We start from the raw sequence: 27,541 nt of genomic DNA, 5'->3' as shown, positions 1-27,541 counted from the left end.
GATATAAAAACAAATTGATTGAAATACAGCTTAAAAACAAGATTAAAATGCAACATTAAAACATTAAAATACTGCCTCATTTCAATGGAAACTCAAATCAAAAACTTTTTGGGGGGGATGAAAATGTCAAGTCTTCACCAAGGCTAACTTTCCAGACTGGTCCTACATGGGCCAGAAAAAGCCAGGGAAGTCCCCAAATAGGAGTTCCATCACAGGAGGAGAAAGGAAAAAAAGAATAGGGGGAGGGAATCAAGTTGATTCCAAACTGAAGGCCAGACAGAACAACTCTGTCTTACAGGCCCTCCAGAAAGAAATCAGATCCTGCAGGGCCCTGGTCTCATGAGACAGAGCGTTCCACCAGGCCAGTGTTGAAAACACCAGTGTTGAAAAGGCCCTGGCTCTGGTTGAGGCTAATCTGACCAGCCTGCTTGTTCAGCCACCCTCAGAGGTTTGGGAGGGGGCTCATGAGAGGCTAATGTGGAATGTCCTTTCCACAGAGGTGCAACTAGCACTGCCCCTTCACAGCTTTCATTGGCTGCTGAAGATGCACCCCTTTACACTGACATTTGATAACTGAAAATTAGATTTTGAGTCCTCCTTGTAACATGTTGTATAGAATTGTTGTTTAGATGTTATTGGTGGGCTTGTTGTTTATTGTTCCATTTGCACTGTGTTTTTAATATGCTATAACCCACCCTGGGACCTTCTGTGGAAGGGTGGGTTAGAAATACAATAATGGGATGGGGAAAATTGCTTCCCCTCTCTGGTTTGATGACTGGTGATCCACAGAGCAGTTGTTGTTTTTTACAGTCAGTTGAAAAATTGATTTCCAACAATCCTATAGCAACCATGTTTCATCAATATCTCTGTCACAAAGTATGTACTCAGTAGTTTAGAGTATGGTATTAAAAAAAAGTCTTTTTTATAATTAAGGAAGGAAGCTTTTCCTTTTGGGGGACTTGTTATTTCCCAAAGACCACCAGCAGAATAATATGCATCCAAATAGGTGAGGGACAGTCAAATTAGAGATATGGAGCTACAGATCAGGAAATCCTTGTCTTTGTCATTAATTTAATAGGTGGCTTTAAGCAAGCCATTGTCTGTCACTTTCAGCTTCTCCAATCACAATATGGGGGTCATAATATTGGTGTATTACTTCGATTTAGTAACAATCGCAGTAAGATATTGTATGCAAAACACTTTTAAAGTGTTCAAAATACTATGTAAATATAACGATGATTTATTCTAATCTGGTTTACAAAAAACCAAAAAACAACATTTTCTGAGGGAATGAATACAGGATTGGCATTGTCCAGTTCAATTCATCTGAAAAGTTGCTAAAAAAAATGCTGTCAGATTACAAGTGTTAAATCATGTAAATGAAACATTGCGTAGCAGAATGGCTTTGTGTATCAAGAGCCAGGTTTTGGTATGCCTCTTCCTCTGCTAACATAACAGATTATGATGGATGCATAAAATAGTAAGGAATAGCATTTTCACAAATGCATCAAGATGGTCTCCTGCTGTGAGCTAAAGCAGCAATTGTCCCTAAGAGTCTTTATAAGATTTTCACAGATTTCAACTGATTCCAGCAAACCTTTCTAAATATCCTGGATTTTCTGATATTACCTTTTCCTATTTGAGCCTCTTTGATTTAATTTTATGTAGTGGTTTATCTGCTATTAACCCCACTATAATATATATAAATATATGTGTGAGTTTTTGTTTGCATCTCCTATTTTACAAATGTCATATTTTTCTCAGACATGTTGTCAGAAACAGTACACAGATAGTAACTGCACTGTTGGTGTTATTTTGTCATCTTTAACCTGCAGCCTAGTGATAAATCTAATGAAAAGGTTAGTGTTAGGACTGCCTTTTTAAATTCTGACAGAGACTTTACACTTCTTGTAAACAACTGTAAGAAAGTCAGAAGTTCAGCAGAGACAACTATTCTCGGCAGGAAGATGCAATGACTGAGAAGGCTATAGTGAAATTCATGATAAGGGCTATGGCTATCATGTAGCTTTTACATGCATGGAGTCCCTGTCGGGATCAAAGGGAATGATTCCAGTCTTTCTCTGGGAACGAAACATTTGGAAACAGCTTTTTTTGTTTTGTTTGTTTCATGTTCATTTGCAGAACTTCTTGTGAAAAAAGGGGCCAGAATTCCAGGGACTGTGTCTGTTTCTGTTTCTCATGGCCAAGTTACACATGACACAGGAGATCTGTGATGGAATCTCTGACATCTCTTTTAGTCAGAATAGTGGCATGGAATGGAAATCATTTTCCCTTCATAACATTTCCGGATTTAATTTCCCTTAAGGCTGCTATTAGGTTCGGAGGGGAGGAAAATCTAAGAACGATATGAGTACCTTCCTTTTTCTTCTCCATAATGGGCAGCAGTTTTGTTGGGTTTGTTTGGCTGGAGCTGTGGATTCCTTTGACTCAAATAAAAAGACGTTAGGACAGGAGACAGAGGGCTCATCCACACTTCCACTTGTCCCATGCCTTTAGTGCTAAATGAGAGCAAACATCAATCTGGAGAAAACCCAAATTGCTGTCAGCTCTGATTGAGTCAAAATAGCGGTTTTCCCTGGATGGTGGAGGATGGGGGAAAGCAGTGGGACAAGAGGAAGTGTGGATATATTCTTAAGTTGCCTGCTGTGGAACATGTACTTTGGCCTTTGAATGGCGGTCCTCCGGGCTGCATAGTGGTCTTCTTTTAAAATGAAATTGAATTCAGAACATTGGTTTTGAAGCACCCTAAGGCCTCAAAAGCAGGCTGCTTTAGTTTTGGAGAAACACATTTTAAAATACTCCACGGGATCTGGTGTTGGAAGTATAACACAAGAAATCCTGCCATGCACACCTATAATAGAATTCTGGTCAGGGTTCTTTCCTAGTGCCCGACCTTAATAACTGCAAGATAGTGAACAATTTGGCAGGCACAACTTCCCTCATCTTGTTGGTGTCAATGACAACTCCCCGTCCCATTTTCACATGTGTCATTAGTTTGCCCCCCCAGCTGTATACTAAATATTGAATGTGTATTGAATGCAAGGAGTTATTTCATTCATTCTCCCTGCTGCTCTTTTTGTCAATGTTCTGATAAAGACTGTGATCCAGTAACTCAGCACCGATGTGGAGATGGGAGATGCATAACAATGGACTGGGTGTGTGATGGTGACCACGACTGCACAGATAAATCGGATGAAGTCAACTGTTGTAAGTAATCTGATTTTGTAAGCCTCTTGAGATCAATACTTTCTTTCAAATGCAGTGAAGAACAGTATTACTAGAAATAAAAGGACTGGTCATGCTTGTTGATTTCTGCTAGATTTCCATGTGAAACTTAATTGGAATATAGAAGCTAATAAATACTGTGTTTATTACTGTGTTATAACTATGTGCATTAAGTGTAGTATTTTCCTCATGTTTGTTATTTTAACCAACCAGCTGATACAAAATTCGTAGGATCTTATTTGTAATCATACTGCTTTTATGATACATTCGTTCAAATATAATAATAAATTAAGTTGTGATTTAGCACACATTTTTAGTTATAGAAAATGGGGAGCCTCTAAAAACTATCAAAATAATTTATTGTTTCCACCCCAGCATGCCATAGTCAAGGACTGGCAGAATGCAGAAATGGGCAATGTGTTCCCAGTACCTTCCAGTGTGATGGAGACAAAGACTGTAAGGATGGAAGTGATGAAGAGAATTGCGCTGAAAATAAGGGTATGCCACATGTGACTTGCGAAGACCAAATGTGGGGAATAAATCTCCCATACTTTATGGGAGAGCACTTTTTTAAGGATGATAATTCAGACTCTCCATCTCCCAAATTCCATAATTTTATTAGAAAGTGTCCTCTGTACTGTTCATCTTCTTGACTTCTGTCTGCCTTTTTATGTTGTAAGGCACTATCTGCTGAGAGATTATCCTCTGCAGGTTCCATTGCAGAGCTCCCACTTGTTTAAATGGGGCTTGTGGCCCTAGGGGATTGTAGTCTCACAGTGTCTCCACACCAGAGACCTTCTGCTGCAATTTATTTCAGTTCTGTTGTATTTTGATTGGTTCCTCTTTTTTTTGCTTGTATGTGTTCCTCTCTCTAACCACATCCACCCACCCACACCCCTAGTATTTTATTTTATTTTTTTAAAGAGTATTCTGTCATGCTGCCTCTAAAGGTGGAAGGAAACACAGACCCTAATATGTAAAATGAGCTTACTGCTTGTGGAAAAGCTAAGTAAGAGAGGCAACTTGGTGCTGCAATTCTGCATGTGTACATGAACAATCAGAGGAGAAGATTAAGTGAGGTAAATGAGTTGGTGGGGATGGCTTGGTTGTAAGACAAGAGAGAATTACACTGGGAGTCTGTTTTCCAGGAACTTCTAGAGGACCCTCAGGAAAGCACCATTCTAATTGTGTTGCCTCATGATCCTGCTCTTAGACCATGCCCACTTTGGGACTGTGTCACCGTGCTTGACCTCGGTTTTTCTTTAAGACTGCATTTCTGGATTTCCCTGATATGTGACTGTTACCTTAACCCTCCGGAGTTGGAAAGCAACATTTCCTGGGGAACTAGCTTCCCCTTCACCTCCAGCTCAGTGACCAAGTCTGGACAAAATCGATGGAAGACACAAAGAGGGAGGCAGTTGACGTTCCCCATTCACTGTTTTCTAACAAAAAATACTCCCTGAAGCAGCTATTTGCCTCAAAGGTTTCATATGCTAGAATGGCAAATTGCAGGGGGAAATTGCAGTTTGAGGGCAGTTTTTGCAAGGAAATGGCTTGAGAAGAAATGTCAGTCCCGCTCCCACCATGTGTCATGGTCCCAATTCAGATTGCTGCCACCGTGTGGTGGCTGTTTTTAAATATGAACAAACCCAGGAGAGGCAATCACGTACTACTTATTTAGGACTTTATTAGCTGATGTAGGTCACCACTTGATACAGCAGTCAACAAAGGATGAACATGTATGTGTTAAGTATGGCTTCACAGTGGTACCTCGGGTTAAGTACTTAATTTGTTCCAGAGGTCCGTTGTTAACCTGAAACTGTTCTTAACCTGAAGCACCACTTTAGCTAATGGGGCCTCCCGCTGCCACCGCGCTGCCGGAGCACGATTTCTGTTCTCATCCTGAAGCAAAGTTCTTAACCCGAGGTACTATTTCTGGGTTAGCGGAGTCTGTAATCTGAAGTGTATGTAACCTGAAGCGTATGTAACCCAAGGTACCACTGTATTTGTATTACACTTCAGGCCCTTGAGATTAGAGCCTGTTTTTAAGAGCTACAATAATGAATCCACTCTAAATGAATAAACAAGAGGCAGAGAGGACTAAAACCTAAATCAAAAAATCTCCTTGATAAATAAATGCATTGGTTTGGATTTAGAAATGGCGTGGTGGTGGGACAGTGTACATGTGAAACTATAAGCAGAACTGGAAGGGAGTCCTTTAAGTATTCTAGTATTTCATCTGTGTAATTTGCAAATGAAATTAGCTCACTACATGGTTGAATGAGTAAAGCAGTCTCCTTTCCATAGGGTCCTTAAGGAAATGCAATTAAGGGATAGGCTGAAATAACTGCCGTCATTCATTCTGTGGAAATAGAAATTCAATACAGGGTCCCCATGGCTACGTCAATGAAGTTGTCCAAAGACATGGTGTTTATAGGAATTCTGTTTAGGCTGTGCTATGATTAGGAAAAATCTGTGTGCTGTTTCATGCAGATTCTAACTCCATAATGAACTGAGAGAGGAGCTCCCATAGGGAAGCAGGGTGAGAGTGAGGGATTAAGTTTTTTCAAAATGAGTTCCATTTCACAGCCTGATGGTAGCTAATGAAAGCCTTGCAAATGTAATTTTAGAAATAGATGTGAATTAAAGCAATATATCTCCAAACCTGCCTTTGAAAAGCCTGCACAAATTAGCCAGTGCTTATCTGGAAGTTCATTACACATCCTGGGCTACACAGGCACCACCCTGCAGATATGCCAGCCTCATCCACCCTTTGCAGCCTTCCCTCAGTGCCAGGAACAGGCTGTGCCACTGAGAATATGGCCATCCAACCAACACAGACATGTCATTATCCACCAGAGGATGCAGTTAGTACTATCCTTTGGGACAGAGAAGGAGAGCCCACAGTCCACCTTTGTCCACCTCTCTGGGGGTGTCTCTGGTGATATCGGGTGGAATTATCTACCTTGGTTTGATTAGGTGTATTAAAGTTCAGGCACACCTCATTTCCCCCCGGGAGAAAATAATCTCTTAAGGTTAGGTTTCCTCATAGAGGTTGAAGCAGGTTTGCTCTAGGGATAGGCACAAATACAGAAGCAGCTGCAGAGCTTTCTACCGCTGCCCCCCAGCATTGGGGACTTAGCAAGTCCAGGGGTTGCCATCACTTGCTACCATTCCAATTCATATTGAGGAGACCATCACCATTATTCTCCTAGCCCTAACTTCAGGGCCTTACACAGAAGGAAGGGGAAGCAACAGTCCAATTCCTCTAGAAGAGTCAGATGCCCCGGTACACTCCATGGCATTTCATTATGGGAATAAAAGATGGTATCTGGTCAGAGCCAAATGGCTGTTTCAGTCCGATAGGAAGTGTGCCATCAGCCATTGGGGAAGAACAGACTCAGATGATAGCTGCTAGATAGCAATGCTATCACCAGTATGGTCCATATGTTCAGGCAACATAGATACTATCCTGAGAGGCCAGCAAAACTTGGCCCTAGCCCTATATTCATTACACCACACTAGCTGTCAGTGATACAGTTGTTCCCCTTTGGTGCGGGTGGGTGTAGAATTTGGACTTGCAAGCACATAAGTAAAACCTGAGGTGTGGGGTATTGCAGTTAAAGTAGATTGGCATAAGCAGATTTTTTTTAAAGTTAATATATTGGCCAAATTCCTTCTCTAATGATATGTGTACTTGAGATAATATGCAAGGCAAGAATGCTGTAATGATACTTTTTTTGTTTAGAATACATGTTGACAATAAGTGATGATGATGTGTTGGATGGATGAGGTTTTTACGGAATAATTGAGCTTGCTTGCCACCATTCTGTCTCCTGTCACAGCACTCTCATGTACTGTCAAAGTATGCCCTGCCAAGTTATTGGGCAGCCTATTAAGTGTGTGGTCTTCTGCCCCTATTTGTGTTTTTTAGTCAGAAGCAATCACAGCCTGGAAGTCAGGTGGCTTAGGGATACCTGATCAACCAATGTCTTCTTCCTGAGCCCAAATCCTTTTTTAAAAAATTATTGTCTATCACTAGACAGAGTGTATCAGTGAGATGGAATGTTGGGAACAGGCTTTAAGCATCGACTTGCACTGATGAAAGCATTATCCAATCCGGCAATTATTGTAAGATTTTATTTTGTTCTTCCAGGTCAGATGCCATGTCATGAAGGAGATCAGAAATGTACTTCTGCTTCCTGTCCTGATTCCTGTACCCACTCTCCTCTCTGCAACATGAATAATAGCCGAACAAATTGTAGTGAGTAGGGTATTACTTTATATAATTATTATATCTTGTACATATTCCAGTATCTTCCTTGCAAAGATAATGGTGTACTTCAGTATTCAGAAGAAAAGAATCTCCTTGTTTTAGTTACTTCTGATGATTAATCATCACATGTCTCTGTTGAAATGGCTTTGATCAGATCAAACAAAAAACAAAGGTGTTTAGTCATGAGCTTTCATCATGACTACAGATTTAATTACCATTACTTGTTCTTCACATGCTTTCTGTCTTTTATATGCCTTCATTGTTACAAATTCTCAAAATATATTGTGAACGCAAGAACAAGCAAGCAAGCAAGCAAGCAAGCAAGCAAGCAAGCAAGCAAGCGAACTAGAGTTAGCTCATGATCTGCATGGTTGTCCAAACAATAAGATGAAGAGAATGTATAACAGACCTGGGTTTATGTGCATATTTTTTGTACTACACAGTGCCTTTTTTCAGTCATTTTTTATGGTGAACCTCCTTATGGAAATGAGTTATTGCAAGGATTGTAGCTCTGGGTATGAACACAGTCTTGTTTGCTGGTTTGGGAAGCGGTGTGAACATGTCATTAGCCACACTATGTATTATTCTGTATCTATCTTATCATGTCTTATGAAATACTGCATTTTGATGCATTCCCTTTTGATCCAAAATGAGAAATGAGCTTTGATCCAAAATGAGAAAAAGAAAGACCTTGCTTTCTTTTAAGCCAGTAATGTATACACAGCCTCAGTGTAAAGCACATACTTTGCCTGTAAAAGGTCCTACGTTCAGCCACTGCCATCCCCAGATAGGACTAAGGAAAATGAGAAAAAGAAAGACCTTGCTTTCTTTTAAGCCAGTAATGTATACACAGCCTCAGTGTAAAGCACATACTTTGTCTGTAAAAGGTCCTACGTTCAGCCACTGCCATCCCCAGGTAGGACTAAGGAAAACTTCCACATGAAGGCCAATGCCAGATAACATTGACAATACTGAACATGATGACTTGATAGGCAGTTTTCCATGTTCCTATTGGAATAATGAGCCCACACAAAGGATGAATTCACTTACTACCTGGTGAGACGGAGAGTCTATCTTTTGCTGATTTTGATGCAGTAAGAAGATCCTACAGTCAAGTTGAAAATGAATTTCCTGGTACCATTGTTGCCTTCTCTTTTCATGATCTGCGATTGAGGAAAGAGAGGGAGATTGGAACATATGAGTCTAACTCCTTTGTAATCTCAGCCTGCATATAATATTAAAGGCCAAATAACTAGTAGATAAGCCCTACTAGATCTATGTACACATTAGAGGCTTGAAATGTAGTGAGCCCATTTCCCTGCACTGTGTTGAAAGTTGCTGTTCACACCAGAGAAGGGGCAGGAATGTATTTTCCCATAACCTGATTTGTTTCCCATGCTAAGCTCTAATTCACTGAAGTTGCCGTCAATGGCTGCTTGAAATGTACACACCTCAGCTTAATTGCAACTTCCATTTTCTAATCGAATGGAAGCTGGTTTGAGGGAAGCTGCATCAAATAGGAGTATTTCTCAAGAAGCTACAGGAGACCTGTGGAATCTGTTGCTAATGGCATGTGTACTTGGCTTCAAACATCAGTGGTGAGAGTGTGCCAGAGCTGGAGTACACAGTAATGTGTGCACAGCCTAGGTCTGCAAACTTGATTTTGAAGGTTAGATCCACTTACATATAGCATGCAGAAGAATTCTTAACTGAAAGGGAAACTGATGAAAAAGGACTGGCCAGGCAATACAAAGCTGGAAGAATCTGAGATTGGTAAGAAAGAAAGTGAAATGTTTTGTGGAACAGAATTATACTGCAAGGGTCTCGGGATGACCTATCAATTCCCATTGTGAAAAGAGAATATTTACTACCAGACACTTGAAAACTGGTAGAAACAAGGGGATAAATTAAATCTTCCAAGAGAAATGGAAAAGATAGAGCAGTAACAGATGTTCCTGTCTTTGTCTTAACCGAATGCTTTTCATTCTTTAAATAGCTGTAACTTAGCCAAAAAAATGCTTATCCTTTAATATAACCAGCTCTGAATTAGAACAAAATAGACTTCTGTATATGACTGTAATTGACAACAGAAACGTACATATCGTTTTGATGTTTCAAAATGGTTTTAGTTTTATAAAATAATACATTTTCAATAAAATAGAAATCCCTTGTGTAAAATTATAATCCAATGTAATAATTGTTTGAAAATGCAGTAATATTTTTCAAGTATTTTAAAACTTTTTTTTTTACTTTAACAGGTCAGTGTGAGCCAATTATACTGGAACTCTGCATGAACCTGCCTTATAATTATACTCATTACCCCAACTACTTGGGCCATCGGACACAGAAAGAAGCCTCCATCAGCTGGGAGTCCTCTCTGTTCCCAGCCTTGGTTCAAACTAACTGTTACAAATACCTTATGTTTTTTGCCTGCACAATCTTAGTGCCAAAATGTGATCTTCAAACAAATCAGCGCATTCCACCATGCAGGTAACACTTGCTAACTAGCTTAAGGTAAAGGTAAAGGGACCCGTGACCATTAGGTCCAGTCGTGACCGACTCTGGGGTTGCGGCGCTCATCTCGCTTTATTGGCCGAGGGAGCCGGTGTACAGCTTCTGAGTCACGTGGCCAGCACGACTAATCCGCTTCTGGCGAACCAGAGCAGCGCACAGAAACGCCGTTTACCTTCCTGCCGGAACAGTACCTATTTATTTACTTGCACTTTGACGTGCTTTCGAACTGCTAGGTTGGCAGGAGCAGGGACCGAGCAACGGGAGCTCGCAATTTGACGTGCTTTCGAACTGCTAGGTTGGCAGGAGCAGGGACCAAGCAACGGGAGCTCACCCCATTGCGGGGATTCAAATCGCCGACCGTCTGATCAGCAAGTCCTAGGCTTTGTGGTTTAACCCACAGCGCCACCCACGTCCCTAAACTAGCTTAAAGCAGACCACAAAACTTTCAGTGCAACTGTAATTCTGCTTATAGTGTGTTGTAGTATTACCAATGCAATCCTTATGGTATAAACTAAAGGCATGTTGGTTTTATTTAGTTTAGTTATAATAACCCTATGTTCAGTGAACACTAATTTTATTGCTGTTTGTCTTTAAGCAGATTCACAGAAAACTTCTCAATGGCCTTTAGTCATGAGAACTAAATAGAACTTCTGTGTTTAGAAGCAATACACAGTTTAGAAGCACCAGATGCTAGAGTCACAACAAAGGAGCATTATTGTTATATTTGCACTCTGCTCAAGAAGTTGTAGCATTATATATGGCTGGTTCCTGTCAGAAACAGGATGCTAGATTAGATGGAATGAAGTTTGATTGAGTAAGGCAATTCTTATCTTTTATTCTTTTAGGTGTTCTTTTTCTTATGGCATTTTTACAGATTTCTTTTATCTTGGTCTTTCTTTAAAATGGACATGCAATGGACTGCTTATCTATCATATATCTATAGACTCTGTTTCAGGCACACCTCTAAACATATCCTGTTACTTTAAGCATCTGGTTGAGCTCTGTGTTAAGGTTTCCTACACTGAGAATCCTCACCCATTTCTGTTTAATGAAACAGTTGTAGAAGGTGATGGGATTTGGACCCTTCATCACAAAGATACAATTTGAATGATGATAATACAGGTTCCTATTGCCACCCATGCTTATTATTTCCATAAGTTGTTGTTGTTGTTTATTCAATTAATTTGCTACTTTCTAACTAAGGTTCACACTGATGTAATTTACACATTTAAAAATCAACAACTTACTCAAAGTGATCACCCACTAAAAGAAATGAATAAATAAATATATACAGTCATACCTCTTCTTGCGAACGCTTCATGTTGCGTTTTTTCGGGTTAAGAATGCGGCAAACCCGGAAGTGTTTACTTCCGGGTTTTGCCACACGCGCAGAAGCATTCTATGCGGTTCGCACATGTGCAGAAACGTTCTGCACTGCTCGCGCATGCACAGAAGCGCTCTATCGTACTTCGCCCATGCGCAGAAGCGCCACTCTGGTTATGGACTTTTCGGGATGCGAACGGCACCCCAGAACAGATCGTGTCCGCAACCAGAGGTAACACTCTATACCCTTCCCTACAGAAGGATAATAACCAAACACGCCAGCTAAAATAGCTGTAAGAACCAAAATAAAAATATGAAAAGATGGCATCAATAATATGTCGGTATCAGGTGAGCTTCCTTGGGGAGAGTATTTACAAACTGGTGGGTGCCGCCTTGGACTTCTCCTTGAGGGGGCACACAGTTTATCTTAGGGTCTAGCTAGACTTGTATGGGGAAGGTGGTCCACGTAGTATTGGGGTCTTAAGCCACTTAAGGCTTTATATGTTAAAACAGCACTTGAAATTAGGCTCAGAAACTAATATTGCGACAAACCAGATTTGGTATTGTATGTTCATCCCATCTGCTCCCTCTTAGCAATCTGGCCACTGAGTTCTGCAATAGGTGCCATTTCCAAACTGTCTTGAAAGGCAGCCCTATATATGACACATTACATTAATCTAATGTAGAAATTACCAGAGCATAGCTATTCCTGTTCAAATGGGGCTACAGTTGGACCACCAACTGATGCTGATAGAGGGTGCTCTGCACCACAGAGACCACATATGTTTCCAGTGACAATTATAGTTGCAGAAATAACCCCAAATTGTGAACCTAAACCTTCATTGGAAGTGTATCCCCATCCAGAACTGGTTGCTATCCGGAATCATCTACTAAAAGTGTTTCTGTCTTCTCTATATTGAACTTTTGTTTGTTGGCTCTCACCCTGTTCATTACTGTGGTCAGACACCAGTTCAGTGCATCCACCACCACCCCTTCTTGATGGCAATGTGCTCCAGAATGCTGGATGATCTCACTCAGTGGTTTTATGTAGAAGATGAATAGTTTGGCACGTGGAGAATAGGATCAAATAGGAGAATAGGATCAAATCCTACAGAACCCCATACTGGAGGGTCTATGGGGCTGAACAATACCTCCTCAAGCACCCCCTTCTAGAGTACTATCCAAGTAGCAGTGGAATCACTGCAGAGCAGAACCCCTCACTTCCAACACAATCGGTGCTCCAGAAGGATACTGTGGTTTATGTCATTAGAAGTAGTTGTTGAGAATGAAGAATGATTGACAGGATCACTCTCCTGATAAAAGGACGAGAGTGACCAAGGTGGTCTCAGTGCCAAAACAAGGTATAAACCTTAATTGAAATGGATCAAAAAATCAGTCTCATCCAAGAGTGCCTGAATCTGGTCTGTAACCATCTTCCCAACTTTGCCCAAGAAGGTTTCAGTGCAGATAGAGCAAGTCAGATGCACAGTAACTTAATATTAATTCAGTCCTTACCTGTAGGAAGCTAGTAGCATTGCCAAGCCCATCATGTCTTCATTTAAGTAAGAGATATTGTTACTGTTAGGGCATGTCTGCATCACAAGTGACATAATTGCTGGTCTGATACTGAGAAAACATAAGTTTGGTTGTCCTTTCCCTAACTGGATAGAGTCAATGGTTGTGAATTGCAGCTTTGTAAAAGAACAGGCTGGCAGCACCCACGTTTGATCACAAGTATAATTTAAATAATGATAGGCATTGGCAATAACTTCAAAGGAATCCGCAAGGCACTCTGGGATGTTATGAACTGGAAGTGTGTGTTTTGTTTAGTTCCTATTATTTCTTGCTGATTTGCAATTGAAATGTAGGGGAAATAATGGTTAAAGTGTTTTAGAGCCTTTATAGGCACTGATGGTATATTGTTCCTAATAACAGTGTGTTCTGTTTCTGGTTACTCCATCTTACATAGTTGTAATGAATAAAGAATAAACCCCATGAAAATAATCATGACTGAAAGAATCTCAAAAAAATCTTAATTTTCTTAACTAGTTTTGCTGGGTTTGGCCAATGGCTTTTTCAAGGAAAGTGTGAATTGATTCAGTCTCTAATTTTCCCATCCAAAATAATTCTTTTCCACATAATCTTTTCAGAGCACTTTGTGAACAGTCCAAAGAACGATGTGAGTCTGTACTTGGAATTGTAGGCTTGCAGTGGCCAGAAGACACTGATTGTTCTCAGTTCCCAGAAGAAAACTCAGACAATCAAACTTGTCTAACACCTGATGAAGATGTAGAAGGTTACTAAATACTTAAACTAGACATTGCATACTTGAGGGGGACTCTGGTATGGAGGGCTAGAATTTCATTGCCTTATGTTTAAATTTATTTTTCTAATCAAATCATATGCATAATAAGTTAATGGAATGAAGGCTGTTATTCTCTTAATTGGGGGTCAGTGCTACTCAGTTTTGGATTGCAGATGGCAGCCAGGGTATAAAGTTGTCACTAGATGTGTATGAAAGCAAATCCAGGTATTCCTGAAACTTTCATAAGGTCAAAATTCCATGCAATTTTAAAATAATTGAACAGCACTGTAGGAACTCAAAGAAGTAGTCAAATTGAACAGCAATAGGCCCTTCTTCATGGCTGTGAGTGCTCTTTTTCTTTTATGTTTCTCTTCATACTAATGATGAAGGCATTTTAACTGACTGGATTTTGTAATTTTCCTGGCAGAGTGCTCTCCCAGCCATTTCAAATGTCGTTCAGGAAGGTGTGTCTTGTCTTCCAGAAGATGTGATGGACAAGCAGACTGTGAAGATGATAGTGATGAAGAGAACTGTGGTAAATGATCTTCTATTATTATTATTGTTGTTGTTGTTGTTGTTAAAAATTGTATACCGCTCTTCATCCGAAGTCCCCAGGGCAGTTCACAAAAAACAAAAAAATGCAAAATACGTAATAAAACAAAACCCAAAACAAATCAATTCAACCCTTCTCCCACAAACACATTAAAAAAACCTATTGAATGTTAAACAGCTGACTGCCTGGTTGTTTTCGCCTCATGCCTAAAGAAAGTGCCAGGCGAGCCTCCCTGGGGAGTGTGTTCCACAAACAAGGATCTACCTCAGAAAAGGCCCATTCCTGTGTTGCCAACATCTGGATTTCCTATGGAGAAGGCACACAAAGAAGGGACTCAGATGATGATTGCAGGGTCCCAAAAAGTGCTTCCCACAGCTCAAATCTAGTTCTTTCCTTCTATCTCTACCTGAGTTTGACTCAAACTGGGTCAGATTTTGTTCCTGTATGCACACACCGAGACCTAAATGACTTCACCCTACCCCTGTGGCTTCCCCTCATTAAGAATAATCAAGGTTCCATCTATTTCCTGGCTATTGGGAGCAATTGTCGAGCAATCTCCTTAACAAATTGAAGGTATAATCAGAATTGGCTGTCAAGTTTGACCAGAAAGGAACATTAAGCGGTCAATATCCCATTTCTGTTACATCTCTGGAGTCTATCCTTTCCAGCGATCAGATAGTGAGCTTATAACAATATTATGTGATTGAACAGTGTGATCCAAATGGATGCTCTCAGTAATTCATTCTTGATTACAACTGTAGTGCAGATATACCGTATTTTTCGCTCCATAAGACGCACCTGACCATAAGACACACCTAGTTTTTAGAGGGGGAATGCAAGAAAAAATATATTCTTTAAAGGGAGCGCTGAGCAGAGCCTGTATGCATCCCAGGCTCTGCTCAGTGCTCCCTTTCATGAGCCACGTGGTGTGTGCGGCGCTTGCAGGCTTTTCCCCAGGAGGAAGAAAAGCCCCCAAGAGCTGCACACATGCTCTGTGTGGCTCTTTAAAGGGAGCGCATCTCTTGGGGGCTTTTCTGGGAGGTGGGGGAAGGGACTGAGGGGCAAAGCCAGAAGCTAGAACAGCAAGAGGGAGCGCTGCCCAGCAATCCCTCTTGCTGTTCTGGCTTCTGGGATAGCCGTGCAAAGCCTCCTCAGGACAGCAGGATGAAGGCTCCCCCTGCCCTGAAGAGACTTCGCGCAGCTAAGCCAGAAGCTAGAACAGCAAGAGGGAGCGCTATGCAGTGATCCCTCTTGCTGTTCTGGCTTCTGGCTTAGCTGCGCCGCCCGCAATCGCTCCATAAGTTGCACAAACATTTCCCCTTACTTTTTAGGAGGGAAAAAGTGTGTCTTATAGTCCTTCATGAACATGGACATTGCGTTCATCTTCGATAATGAAAACATTATGAATACCCTTCCTGGGGCTATTTGAATATGTTGTTAGTAACTGGAAGAAAGCTTTGTTTCCCAAAGTTACATAATTGACACCAGGGATTGCACCTTTCTTAATTAGCAACAATACATACTGAAATAATCAGCATAGCACACACACCAAGGGCAGTCTAGCTAAATTTATGCACTACTATATTCCAATTATTTCATATGTGAATGTACACATGTGTTCACATTTCTGTCATTGGCATTGATGAAACTTATTTAGGCTGGATCATTCCCCAAATGTTATACATATTAAATGCTATTTGTAGGACTAATCTAAGTTTCTCTTAACTAGCTAGTCTTCAAATCATTAATTACAACACTGTGCATATTTGATTCTAAATACTATATTATGAATTACATTTCTGAGGTTTCTCATTACTGGTAGGTTGTTGTGAACATTTTTAAACATGTGCTTTCTTATGAGGGCTGGCACTGGTTGCAAGAGAAGCTGAAGATCCTTCTTCAGATGGTGAATTTGAGAGTAACAAATTTGAAAACATTTTGTCCAAATAGACTGCCTCTGTGTTTGAAGCAGCAGTGGGGGTAGTTTAGGGAAAGCACGAGGCAAGACAGCATTAAGCATGTAAATTTTGCGATGGTAATGATGACGACATCGATGATGATGAAAAGGACACCAAAGAAAGGATCAGATTTCCCTCCCCCCCCCCCGCACTGCAACCCTGATCCAAACCAGGGCTACCCTTGAGCTGCGACTGCTTTTAGATGTGAAAAATCCTGCAGGAGCTCTAGTCATGGATCTCCCATTGTCTCATTTAGTTTGGCCTTTAATCTTTCATGAGATAGGCTTGCCATACGTCTGGAAAATTCTGGACATATACAGAAATTGGATGCCTAAAATGGCGACTGGGAGGATTTTTTGAATTTTAAGAGATGTCCAGAATTTCCCCCATGCATGGCAACCCGGGTTTCTTTTTTGGTTTTCTGTTTGTGTGTGTGTGTGTGTGTGTGTGTGTGCGCGCGCGCGCGCCACTGAGACTTTATGTTCTGCTTCGGCCGCATTTGGCTTCCCTTTCGGCTTCGCTCTGGCCCTGCCCACCATATTGCTGCCACTGCCTTTGGAGGGAAGAGAGAGCGGTGGATGCATACAGGCATGGGTGAGGTGAAGCATTCGGTGGAGAGGGCCTGCGCCAGACATGGAGCACCTCCCTTCCTTGGGCACCTCTCTCTCTCTCTCTGGGTTCCTGGGGTATGCAATGAGGAGGGTCATCTTCCCTCCTTGAGGGCCTCTTTGGTCCTTCTTCCCCAGAGGTCTCTGGGTCTCCTCCCCACCTTCGCACCCCCATCTGACCTCTAGTGTCACTGCTCTGGCAAGGCCTTCGCATTTCACCCCTTGAACGTGGGGAGGGGGCTGCTGCCTCGGCCTGGGTATGGGTTTCTGCTGAATCCGGGGCTGTATTCTGCTGCCCTTCTAGGCTGCCTCACAGCAACAGCAGCAGCAGGAGTAGGAGGGAGTCGCCAATGTCTCCACCCGCGACTGAGTTTGAGGCAGGAAATAATTGTCAGCCCTTCACAATACATCTGTATGTGAGGGGCATAACTAGCAGGACAGTGGTCGGGTTGTCGGGCGATTTTTCCTCTTCGGCTTCTTCCTCTCAGTGCTTCCCCCTGCCCCCCGCCGCCATTCTCCAGGTATTCTGAACATGCCGCTGTGGCTTTGGCCCCAATTTTGGCCCTTCCGTTGGGGCGGATATGTGAGGTGTCCCCAGGTCTCCTTCATACAACTCTGGCTCAACAATTTTGGTGATTTCCTAAAAGAAGCTCAACAACTTTGGGGGTGGCAGGAATTTACTTTTGAAATATGGCAGGCCTATCATGAGAAAACATTATGTTTCTGTATATGAATATCTGGATTGGGAAGAATAATAATAATAATAATAATAATAATAATAATAATAATAATAATTTATTATTTATACCCCGCCCATCTGGCTGAGTTTCCCCAGCCACTCTGGGCGGCTCCCAATCAGTGTTAAAAACAGTACAGCGTTACATATTAAAAACTTCCCTGAACAGGGCTGCCTTAAGATGTCTTCTGAATGTCAAGTAATTATTTATCTCTTTGACATCTGATGGGAGGGCATTCCACAGGGCGGGAATGGATTGAATAGAAAACAATGATACTTTGTGTGTTCCTGTTTTATCTTTTTAAGACAATTATTAATTTCTTTGCCATCTCAAAATCCTATATATATATTCCCTCTGCAAAATAATTTTTTTCAACTTGCGGGAATATAAATGAGCAACCTATTTTTCTAGTGCTTTCTGCTATTTGACTTTAAGGTATGGAATTCTGTTTAGTTACTACATGAATTCCTTTAATAGTAAATTGTCTTTGCTCTCTCTGTGTCTCCTAGACAAATGTTTAGTGGTCAACAGAATTCTTATCAGCGCCTATAAATATGGGAGACTGCATCTGCTTGAAAATTACAGCTGTCAGAATGACATTTCTTTGACCATGGCTAATGTTGTTACTGAAGAACAGCCAATGTTTTTAGAGCTCTAGAAAGCTGTTCTGTCCTCATTCATGTTCTTTTTTTAACTGGAGGACAAAAATCAATGGTCTTTGAGAATTATTTCTGTAGATGACATTGTGTAGATGGGCACAATCTGGATAAAGTTCAGTGCACTAAAATACCATTGAAATCAAGAACACCGACAGCACAATCCTATGCATGTTTACTCAGATATAACACTCCCCACTGACATACTTCCAGGTAACTGTGTATAGGATTGTAGCCTTAAAAACTTTATTGCTTGGTGGAGAACTCACTGTATTCTGTTGACTTATATTAGGTCAATTAACAATAGATAGTGTTCTTTCAAAAGTTCTTTCTCTGTTTTGCCAGAATCTGTTAAAATCTGCTGCCACCAATAATATGTGCTAGTTTCATACTGGAGAGATTAAACATTTCAATCTTAGCCAGCATCAATTGGTAGTCAGGTTTCTGGATTATTTCAGACCATACTGATCAACTAGAAGAGAGTTTGCGCTCGGTAAAATAATTTGAATCTCTTTCTTTAGCTATTAAATAATGTTCAGGGATTATTGTAATATTAATTCAGGCTTGTAGTGACTTCTCAGAAGTATAGGAAAAGAGCGCAGAACAGTGCACACTGCTGATCTATGGATTTGTGTGTGGAAATGACAAATGTTATAATGAAACAGAAGTCAAGTTGTCCTTCAGCCTAATTATATTTGCACAATTTATTATACCTGCAAGCAAATAATTTGGGAAATCCAGTTTGTGTATATGAATTTCTATATGTGTGTGCATGTGAATGTATTCACAGTCCTACTGCCTCCCACACATAAATACAGATTACGTTCTTATGCCCCTCCATATTGCATGTTTGCTTTACTTAATATTGAGGATATAGTTGGATCATTGGTGTGATTACTTTTAATTTAATATCTCTTGTACTCCAGGGAATGTGAGAAGCCAAAGTTCTTTGTAAAATGTGTCTTTTGCACAATTACCAGTGTTCTGCTTCAGCAGAGCAGCCTATTCCTACATCTTGATAGTGAACTGAGCTGCTTTAAGAAAACAATATGTATAAAATCTGTAGAGAGATAAATATTTTATAGATCTGTGCTGTGCCTTAATTTCCTCCATATGATGAACCAAGAATTTAATATCAAAAGACTGACACAGTTATACAAGAGTTCATATTGAATTTATTATAAAACCAGTACAGCTGATTAAAGACACTTGGAGGAGACAGTGGCTGTGTTTGTTGAATAATGATGAGCCTCTAGAAAGGTGTATATCATTGTCAGAAAGCTGACATTTATCCAGTTCAGCTGTGTCAATGATCCATCTCTATGGTTTTTTTTTTTGAGGGTTTTTTCCTATTTCTTTTTCTGTTCTTTAAATGATCATTTATAATATTTTAAGATATTTCAAGGGAAATGCAGAAAATCATTGATGTATTAATCCAAATTCAGGTTCTATTTATCTCAGTGGAAGAATAAAGCATATGAACAAGTCTGTCATTGAAATAATAAAGAATTAAGTTTGGCTAGAAAATACTTAGGGTTTCATACAATTTTTTAACAATTAGCAAGGAAGCAAGGAATCTCTTGACATAGATGGTTTTGAAAATGTGTAAAGTGGGTGGTTTTAGTGTACATAATCTTTTTTTAAATTTTAAATGAAATGCCAGATTTCAAAGGCTGCTTTCACATGTATAATTTATTGGGAATTTACTGTAGGATTTGTTGCAGGAAGTGACATAAGGTATTCTACTACAATAAAATATTCTGATAACTCTCAGAAGATTTTTAATTACCGTACTGTAGGGACTTCTTGCAGTAGCTAGAAAGCTTTCCTACTGCAACTTGCAGAAACCTCCACAGAAATCCTTTGAGATGTTGTGGTGAAAGAGTAAAAAAGGGGATACTTTTATGGCATTTCTTCCCTTGCTGCTTGCACTGCCATCAAGAACATGCTATTTTCAGTGTTAGCTGGGCGAAAAATAATGTGCTGATTATTGTGTGGAAAGCTTCTAAATCCTTCATTTTGGCTGTGCTTCTGTCTATCTATCTATCTATCTATCTATCTATCTATCTATATCTATCATCTATCATCTATCATCTATCTAGCTAGCTATCTATCATCTATCTATCTATTTGTCTAATTAAACAACCAACTAATATGCCATGGCCTTACAGCAGAAAAACCTTTAGGGTAGCAAACAACATTAAAGCAATAACCATACACAAGAAGCAATAAACATGCGCAACAGTAACACTCGAATGTTAAAAAACTCCAGCAAAAAAACCCAAAGGCACAAACTTGTTTTAGTCCCTCTTATTTACATAGTTTGCACACGTTATTTATCATCCACATACAGAATACACATTTGTGATGTGGTGTAATTTTAGTGATATGAAAGTTACACAGTTTACAGAGCAATCCCAACTATGTCCACTAAGGTTTGTCACTTCCATGTAAATGGGATTAGAATTGCAGCCAAAGAGAGCAAGCTTAACCAGTAGAGCTGCTAGCTGGAGTGGGCTAGCATGGAGCAAAGGTGGTTTTCTACTGACAGGGAAGAGCACCATTGATGACTGGGCACTTCCATTGAGTTAAAACCTCTTCAGGCATAGTTGTAGTGCCCCTAGTGTTTCTGGTAGGCATAGACCCCAAAGGTGATGTTCTGGGACCAGGGCAGATGCAGCCTTGGAGAAGCTGATTCCAAACCCCGTTTGCTCTCCTATGCTAAAAATGCTGTCCCCATCTCCTGCCTTAGCTGGCATAAGCTAGCAGGGTTTGGGTAGTGGTGGATTATCCATCACTTTATTCCTCCAACTGATACTGCTCTACTCAGTTAATGCTATGCACATGTATGGGAGTAAGCGGTATTGGACTTAAGTAGGAGTAAAAAATGCATAGGATTGTGCCGTTATAGAAGTCCATCTGTTTTTTCCCCACGTCTAAATTTGGTTAATAATATAGTTTAATTTCATGTTTCAAAATTATTTGAATGTGTGTTTCTTAAATTTAAGCACATTCCTAATCTCTTTCTGGATAGAAGTGCTATCTTAAGCTATATTTGTAATAGGCATATGATGACTATATGTAAATCACAGGTCAAAGGACAGCAGAGGAAGCCATGCTGACATTTGTGCCTTTGTATTCTCTGTATCTCTCAGTTGTTGAGCCATTCACAACAACCACATGCTCTAACTGATGTGCTGTTGAAGCTAAATGTATTTAATGTCTTTAATTTTGTGCCTCTAGGTTGCCAAGAAAGAGGTCTTTGGGAATGTCCAGCAAGCAAACTGTGTATCAAATATACCATGATATGTGATGGCTTTCCAGACTGTCCCGACAATGTGGATGAAACTAATTGCTGTAAGTGCTTGAGAGGGCAAGATCACAACATGCCCACTGTGGGCAAAAAAAAAAAAAAAAAAGAGAGAGAGAGAGAGAGAGAGAGAGAGAGAGAGAGAGGGAGGGAGCTCATTATATCCTTCTGCCCCTTTAATTTCCTCTCTTGGATTAGCTGTCCTTCTAGCTCCATTTGCCTCTATTACATACTTCCTTGACCCATCCCTCCATTTCTGTACCTCATAATGAATTCATGCCTGGATGTTCTTGTCCCATTCTCATTCACAGAACCATAGAGTTGGAAGGGACCGAATTGGTCATTTAGTCCAACCCCCCACAATGCAATCTCAGCTAAAGAATCCCTGACAGATGACCATCCAACCTCTGTTTAAAAACCTCCAATGAAGATTAGGTTCTCTTCTCCTAACATCAGCACAGCACTTTAGGCTCACAGCAGCTGCTTGTTTTCAAGGCAAGGTTGCCAGGCATTAACTGGACTCCTAAAGCGGGCAATATTCAGCCCATTAAACTTGTAGGAGAATTTAATGATTATAGTTACCCTGGAGTGGCAATAGTGGCACCAGAACTCTGATCTCTGTAGCATCTATACATCTGTCAAAAGTCTGTCCTTGCTAAAGTGTCCAATAATATGATTTTTGGATGGGTGGGGTTTAAAGTGCAGTATCTGGTGCGCTACATGCACATACTTCTGATATATTCCTGGGTTACTTAAAATATGTTCTCTCCACTCTCTTGTCCTCTAGACAGATTTCTACAGCTATAATCACAACATTTATCTCTCTTTAAAATCAATCAATATTATTATTTATATGCCCTTGGCAGGGAGTTAAGGCAGCTTACAGATAAAAATAAGAAAAGCTAAAAACATAGGGAGGAAAACCAATTAAACATTGATAGAATTAAAACACACATTAAAACCATACAAATAATTACAACAAAATTACAATAAAAACCAGCCCTTTTGTTAAAAGCAGTCAGTTCCCGAAAGCATTTCAGAAAGATGCTGTATTGTTTTTAACATTCGATTGGAAGCCGCTCAGAGTGGCTGGGGAAACTCAGCCAGATGGGCGGGGTATAAATAATAAATTATGATGATGATGATGATGATGATGATGATGAAGTCTCTGCCAGTCTAGCTTCCCTAGGGAGGGAGTTCTAAATTCTGGGAACAGCCACCAAAGAGGCTCTCCCACACCCCTAGCAAGTGTGCCAGTGAGGTTGGTGGGACTGAGAGAAGGGCCTCTCCTGAAGATCTCAGAACCTGGTCATAATCCATATGAAGGAATATGGTCTTTCATATAGCTTGGAACTAAGCTGTATTGGCCATTGTAGGTCATCATAGGCCATAGGTTTTTACAAAGGACTGTGGATAAAATAGAAAAAAATGGTCAGCTACAACATGCACAGATGACATTTTGTTTTGCCAGTTGAGTTTTAAAAAGACTGCAGTGGCCAAAATATTAGGAAAAAGACAGAGGAAGTGGGATCTCCAGGTTCAAAGACAGTAGCCAATTACGTTTCTAATTCTATTTACTGAGTAGCAAACAGCAGGCAAGAGCTATGCTTTCAAACCCTACTTGTGGTATTCATGGAAGCTTTGGGTTGGCCACTCCTGGGAACAAGATGCTCAACTAGATCGATCATCCGAGCTCTTCCTAGGTGCTTATAATGAAACCATGTACTTTATTCCATCTCCTCCTGAGGAGGAGAGACCCAATTCATATTAAGGTCATTTCCACAAGTGATAGAACAGGTATAGCTCTGATCCCTTAAATGCATTTATTTAAGCATTAATGAAACTAACCTGAATCTATCTTTATGTCAATCTTGGTTTTTAAAAAATATTATTCTAGAGAAGACTAGGAGGGTGGAGAGGTCTTTTTCCATGCTTTTGGTATTTGTTCCTTTTGCAGTCATCCATGATGATGATGATGATTATCCAAAGACACTCCTCCAATTGTTGTTTTGTTTTGGTTTTGGGTTCTGCTTTTCTTTTATAGTTTTATGTGTCACTTAAAGCATTCTGAGCTCATGGATTTGTAATGCCTTTATTGTGGGTTATTTGATAAAAGACATGTCAAGATTTAATGAAGGACTGTCTGCTTTGTTTACCCTGCTCAATTGGTTCTGGAAGAATTCACATTAGCGGGAGGCAATCTTGCACTATTTTTCCTTACTTGGAATTTTGTGTTAGTTTGACTTGTTTGTGAAAATTTTAATTCCACAAAGTTGGAACCATAGCCATAAAGATGTAAACAAGATAATACAGAACTGTTCCTTTCCATGGCAAATCTTAGAGGGGAATCAGATGAATAGTTCCCCCACCCCACAACCCATGGAGTGTGGGCACCATGGAACTGTTCTACTTGAAGGGGTACTTTATCAACAGTATGGCAGTTCATAGTGGCAAGAAAACTCATTAGACACCCCCCCCCCCCAAGCAACTCTGGGCATTGTTAAAACAACATTTGTTATCGCTCTCCTTTTCATGATAATGTCATTCTCAATGAAGCTATTTCTATTTCTGGACTTACTTATGTCTTTGTCTGCATTTTTCATGGCAGCATTTTGCAAAAAGGATGAACTTCCATGTGCCAACCATGACTGTGTGCCTCGAAAATCATGGTGTGATGGGCAGATAGACTGCGCTGACAAATCAGATGAATGGAACTGTGGTAAGTTTTAGCATATGCACAAAAAGTCAGAATATGAGATTTCCCATCTTAATTTCAGGGAAACCTTTCAACAGTGCTTGAAGTAATTGGCTGGTTGTGGGAATTAGCATGGAAAGGTGCATTATCCCTTTTAAGGTGCATCATTGCTCCTTTCCACTTTTATAGATGGAAACCAAAAACCCAGAAATAGAGACAAAAACAGAAAACTATTTACAGCATGGCCCAAACTCAAAATCTGTTGGATGAGAGATTTTGGACATGGCAGATGTTGAGCTGGCTGAGCTGGGGCTATGTTTGTATAAATTCCTCATCCCAGCTGAGCTGAAGATATGTCAGCATAATTCTCTCATTCTGGCTCAGACAACAGAACGTAAGCCACCGTAAGTTACGCTGACATAAATCCTCAACCAGGAGTGTTCCAGGGATGTGAATTGGGCAAGGAGAGACTTCTACCTATTTCAGATGTTTTTCAGCTTTATCACATGACCTAGTGGCCCAGCAAAACTTACACTGGCAAAAAAATGGTGGTATAAGTTGAATTCCTCCTGAGCAACGTTTGGAACAGGGGTAACTTATGCCAGCGCAATTTACAATGGCATTCTATAGTTAGCATTGCTCTGTAGATGAGTCCACCATGTCTGTGTGTAGAACGGGTAAACAGATGAACACAGATATGTTCCCTTCTCAGTACATAAGTCCAGAAAACAGGGCTCTCAAGAGTAACAAAACCAATTAAGACCCAAAAATTTCACACAGATCATACCAGTATTGAATGAGTGGTGTTTTAAGGAACAATCTAAACTACAGAAAGATGGTGTAACATATGCCGACATAAGTTATGTGTTTAAGTACTGGGCTTTACCAATGGATGGGGGTTGGGGGAAGCTTGAAAGAATGGTTTTCATCTGATGTATGTAAAGCAAAACTATTTTTAAACCCATATCTCTTGCGTATCCCTGCAGACAAGCAGGAAACTATTCTGAAACAGTGATTTCTGGCAATGGAAACTGCTTGGTCTTCAAATCAAGCTCATTAAATATTTCATAGCTATGGGAATATGGTCCACTGTGGAGTGTTTAATTGTGCCTTCACTAAAAGTAATTTTTCTTCTTCAATCATTGCATATATGATTAATCAGAAATGGAACTAATGACTAATCTTGCTGGTAGAAAGATCTCCAGAGTAAAATAGGCCCAGCAGATTGGTGGGGGGTTTGGTCCACGTACCAGTGTGTTCAATTTTTGCTGGCAACAATTCTTAGGTGGCACTCTATGCCTCACTCGAATAAAACTTTCTCACTCGAATAAAACTTTATCTCTATTATGTTCATGGTGTGAAGAAGACAAAGACTTCCTACTACCGTTAGTGAATCTGTCACATAATGGCAAAATCACGGGGAAAGGTTTTTATAGAAATAAAATGGATTACTAAACAAAACTTTTTGTTAATACCTACACTGGCTCTTCTTAGCAGTTGAGATGGCCTGAATGGAACCAGCAAGGAGTTAGTTAATATTTTGCCCATGGCTGAAAAAAGATTTATTTCTTGTTACCTAAAGCATCTGAGAGAGGCAATGGCAAAATCTTGGTATGACAAAGTCTGGTCCCTGGTGACTTCTGAATAACTAACACAGAAAATCTGTCTAAAGGACAGGCAGAGAAGTTAACATGATCCTAACATTATACAGTTATATGGAACTCAGCTGGGAAAGGTGAATAAATTTTTGGTTTCACTGGTGCAGATGCACCATGGTGTTCATTCTCTCTGCACTCTGCCCAGCAGTCATTCTCATGTACTATAGGCCAAGCTATGCCAAGGTGAAGGTGTTCATGCTGGGATCGTTTGGTCATTTTTATGACCTCCGTGTGTCACCTGCAAACAATAAGCTTTGCGATTAAGCTAACATTGTCTGTTGCTTGTTTCCTGGTAGCAGGGCTCTTTTCTAAGCTAAACATTCATTCCTTGTTCACACAATTTACAACTGATTCATGTTACACAGGGGGAACTTAAGGGACAGTACTATAGAAATGTTAAGCAAGTTTATACTTAGAAACTTGACTGGAGGCATTAAAAGCTTCATCAAGGAAGAACATACCTAAGTACAATACACTACTTGACACAGAAAAAACTAACATGAATGCATACATCATAAAATAGGCCCATCTTAATAAGAAAGCATAACACACGTGAAAAGAAATCATTTTATTTACATCCACATGTAAGCCCGCCCACAGACCTCTACAGGCTTAATGAAGTTACATTTCCCTTTTTTTCCTTCACAGTGACCCTGTCTAAAAACAGCAGCTCCTTGATGTTCCTGACTGTTCACAAGTCAGCTTCCAATTACCATGTATGCGCTGATGAATGGGAAGAAAATTTAAGCCATTTGGCATGCAAACAAATGGGTTTAGGGTAAGGTCAGTAGTTTGTAGCATTGATCAACTTTTCCAGGTGTGACTATGAGTCTGGGTGAAGCTGATTGAGTCTGTGACAATTTCTTAATTAGCAAAAATGCTATTTTCTTCCTTTGCTTCTGCTGACTGTTTACTTAAAACAATCTAGACTCTCTGACGTGACCTGATTTGCGCATCACACCATGCCAAATGGGGCTGCAAGAGTGGAGCTTATAGCTGTTTTGCTCTTCACTGGACCTTTTTGCTACCATACCATGCTGAGCTAAGCCAGGGTATGGCTTAACATGGCATCCAAACCTGGGCTTATGGCTAGGCTTTCTTCAGACTAACCATGAGCTGTAACCAATAATAAATGGGTACATTAGTAAACTAAAGCTATAGTTGATTAATTGGGAGAAGTCAAATCTAATCAATGAGGCTACAAGTGAAAGGTGCACTTGTTTATTTTATCAGGCAGGTTTGGTATGTCACTGTAATAGTGAATGAAAAAAAAAGATTAAGCATTTCTTTTTGACAATGAGTAGTAGCTTTTTGTTATTAACATGTACGTAATTTCACACTTCCTTCAAAACTGCATAAAGCCATGCATGTTGGGGATTTGATAATAAGCCAGTTTATCTAAATGTAATCAGTTGATTCTATGAAAGGTAAATGATTAACCAGCTAATCAATGTTTTCATAACTTGAGAGGCCTTCTGTGGAGAATCCATAAACTAGGGTTTTAAGGGAAATTTTGTTGAAAGTGGGAATCTCAGGGCCATCCAAGTTTGTTTGGGGATTATTAGGATTGGTTTGGTTGTGCATGATGAAGTGATCAAGTGAGTCACATTTAACAAATATAGTTTTTTCCTAATGACAGGGTTATTGACCACTTGTCCTACTTCTGGCCTTCCAAAGGCATCTGGTTCACCAATGTGGGAAA

General features: G+C 40.2%; 1 protein-coding gene across 5 annotated transcripts in view; it reads left to right on the top strand.

The window, feature by feature from the left end:
- CORIN (corin, serine peptidase) overlaps positions 1-27,541 on the top strand; it is a 136,392-nt gene that overhangs the window by 81,821 nt on the left and 27,030 nt on the right. For all 5 annotated transcript variants that reach the window (XM_053403571.1, XM_053403570.1, XM_053403573.1 and 2 more), the window contains 9 exons: positions 3,118-3,228; positions 3,622-3,744; positions 7,403-7,510; positions 9,781-10,012; positions 13,510-13,655; positions 14,092-14,199; positions 21,420-21,533; positions 24,095-24,205; positions 26,488-26,617. In XM_053403571.1, the coding sequence (XP_053259546.1) occupies positions 3,118-3,228; positions 3,622-3,744; positions 7,403-7,510; positions 9,781-10,012; positions 13,510-13,655; positions 14,092-14,199; positions 21,420-21,533; positions 24,095-24,205; positions 26,488-26,617 (1,183 nt within the window). The remainder of the gene's footprint in view (positions 1-3,117; positions 3,229-3,621; positions 3,745-7,402; positions 7,511-9,780; positions 10,013-13,509; positions 13,656-14,091; positions 14,200-21,419; positions 21,534-24,094; positions 24,206-26,487; positions 26,618-27,541) is intronic.

Source organism: Podarcis raffonei, chromosome 9 (genome assembly GCF_027172205.1).
Source record: "Podarcis raffonei isolate rPodRaf1 chromosome 9, rPodRaf1.pri, whole genome shotgun sequence".
Classification (NCBI taxonomy): domain Eukaryota; kingdom Metazoa; phylum Chordata; class Lepidosauria; order Squamata; family Lacertidae; genus Podarcis; species Podarcis raffonei.
Note: the sequence above shows the minus strand (reverse complement) of the source record. Positions and strands in the feature narration are given on the sequence as shown.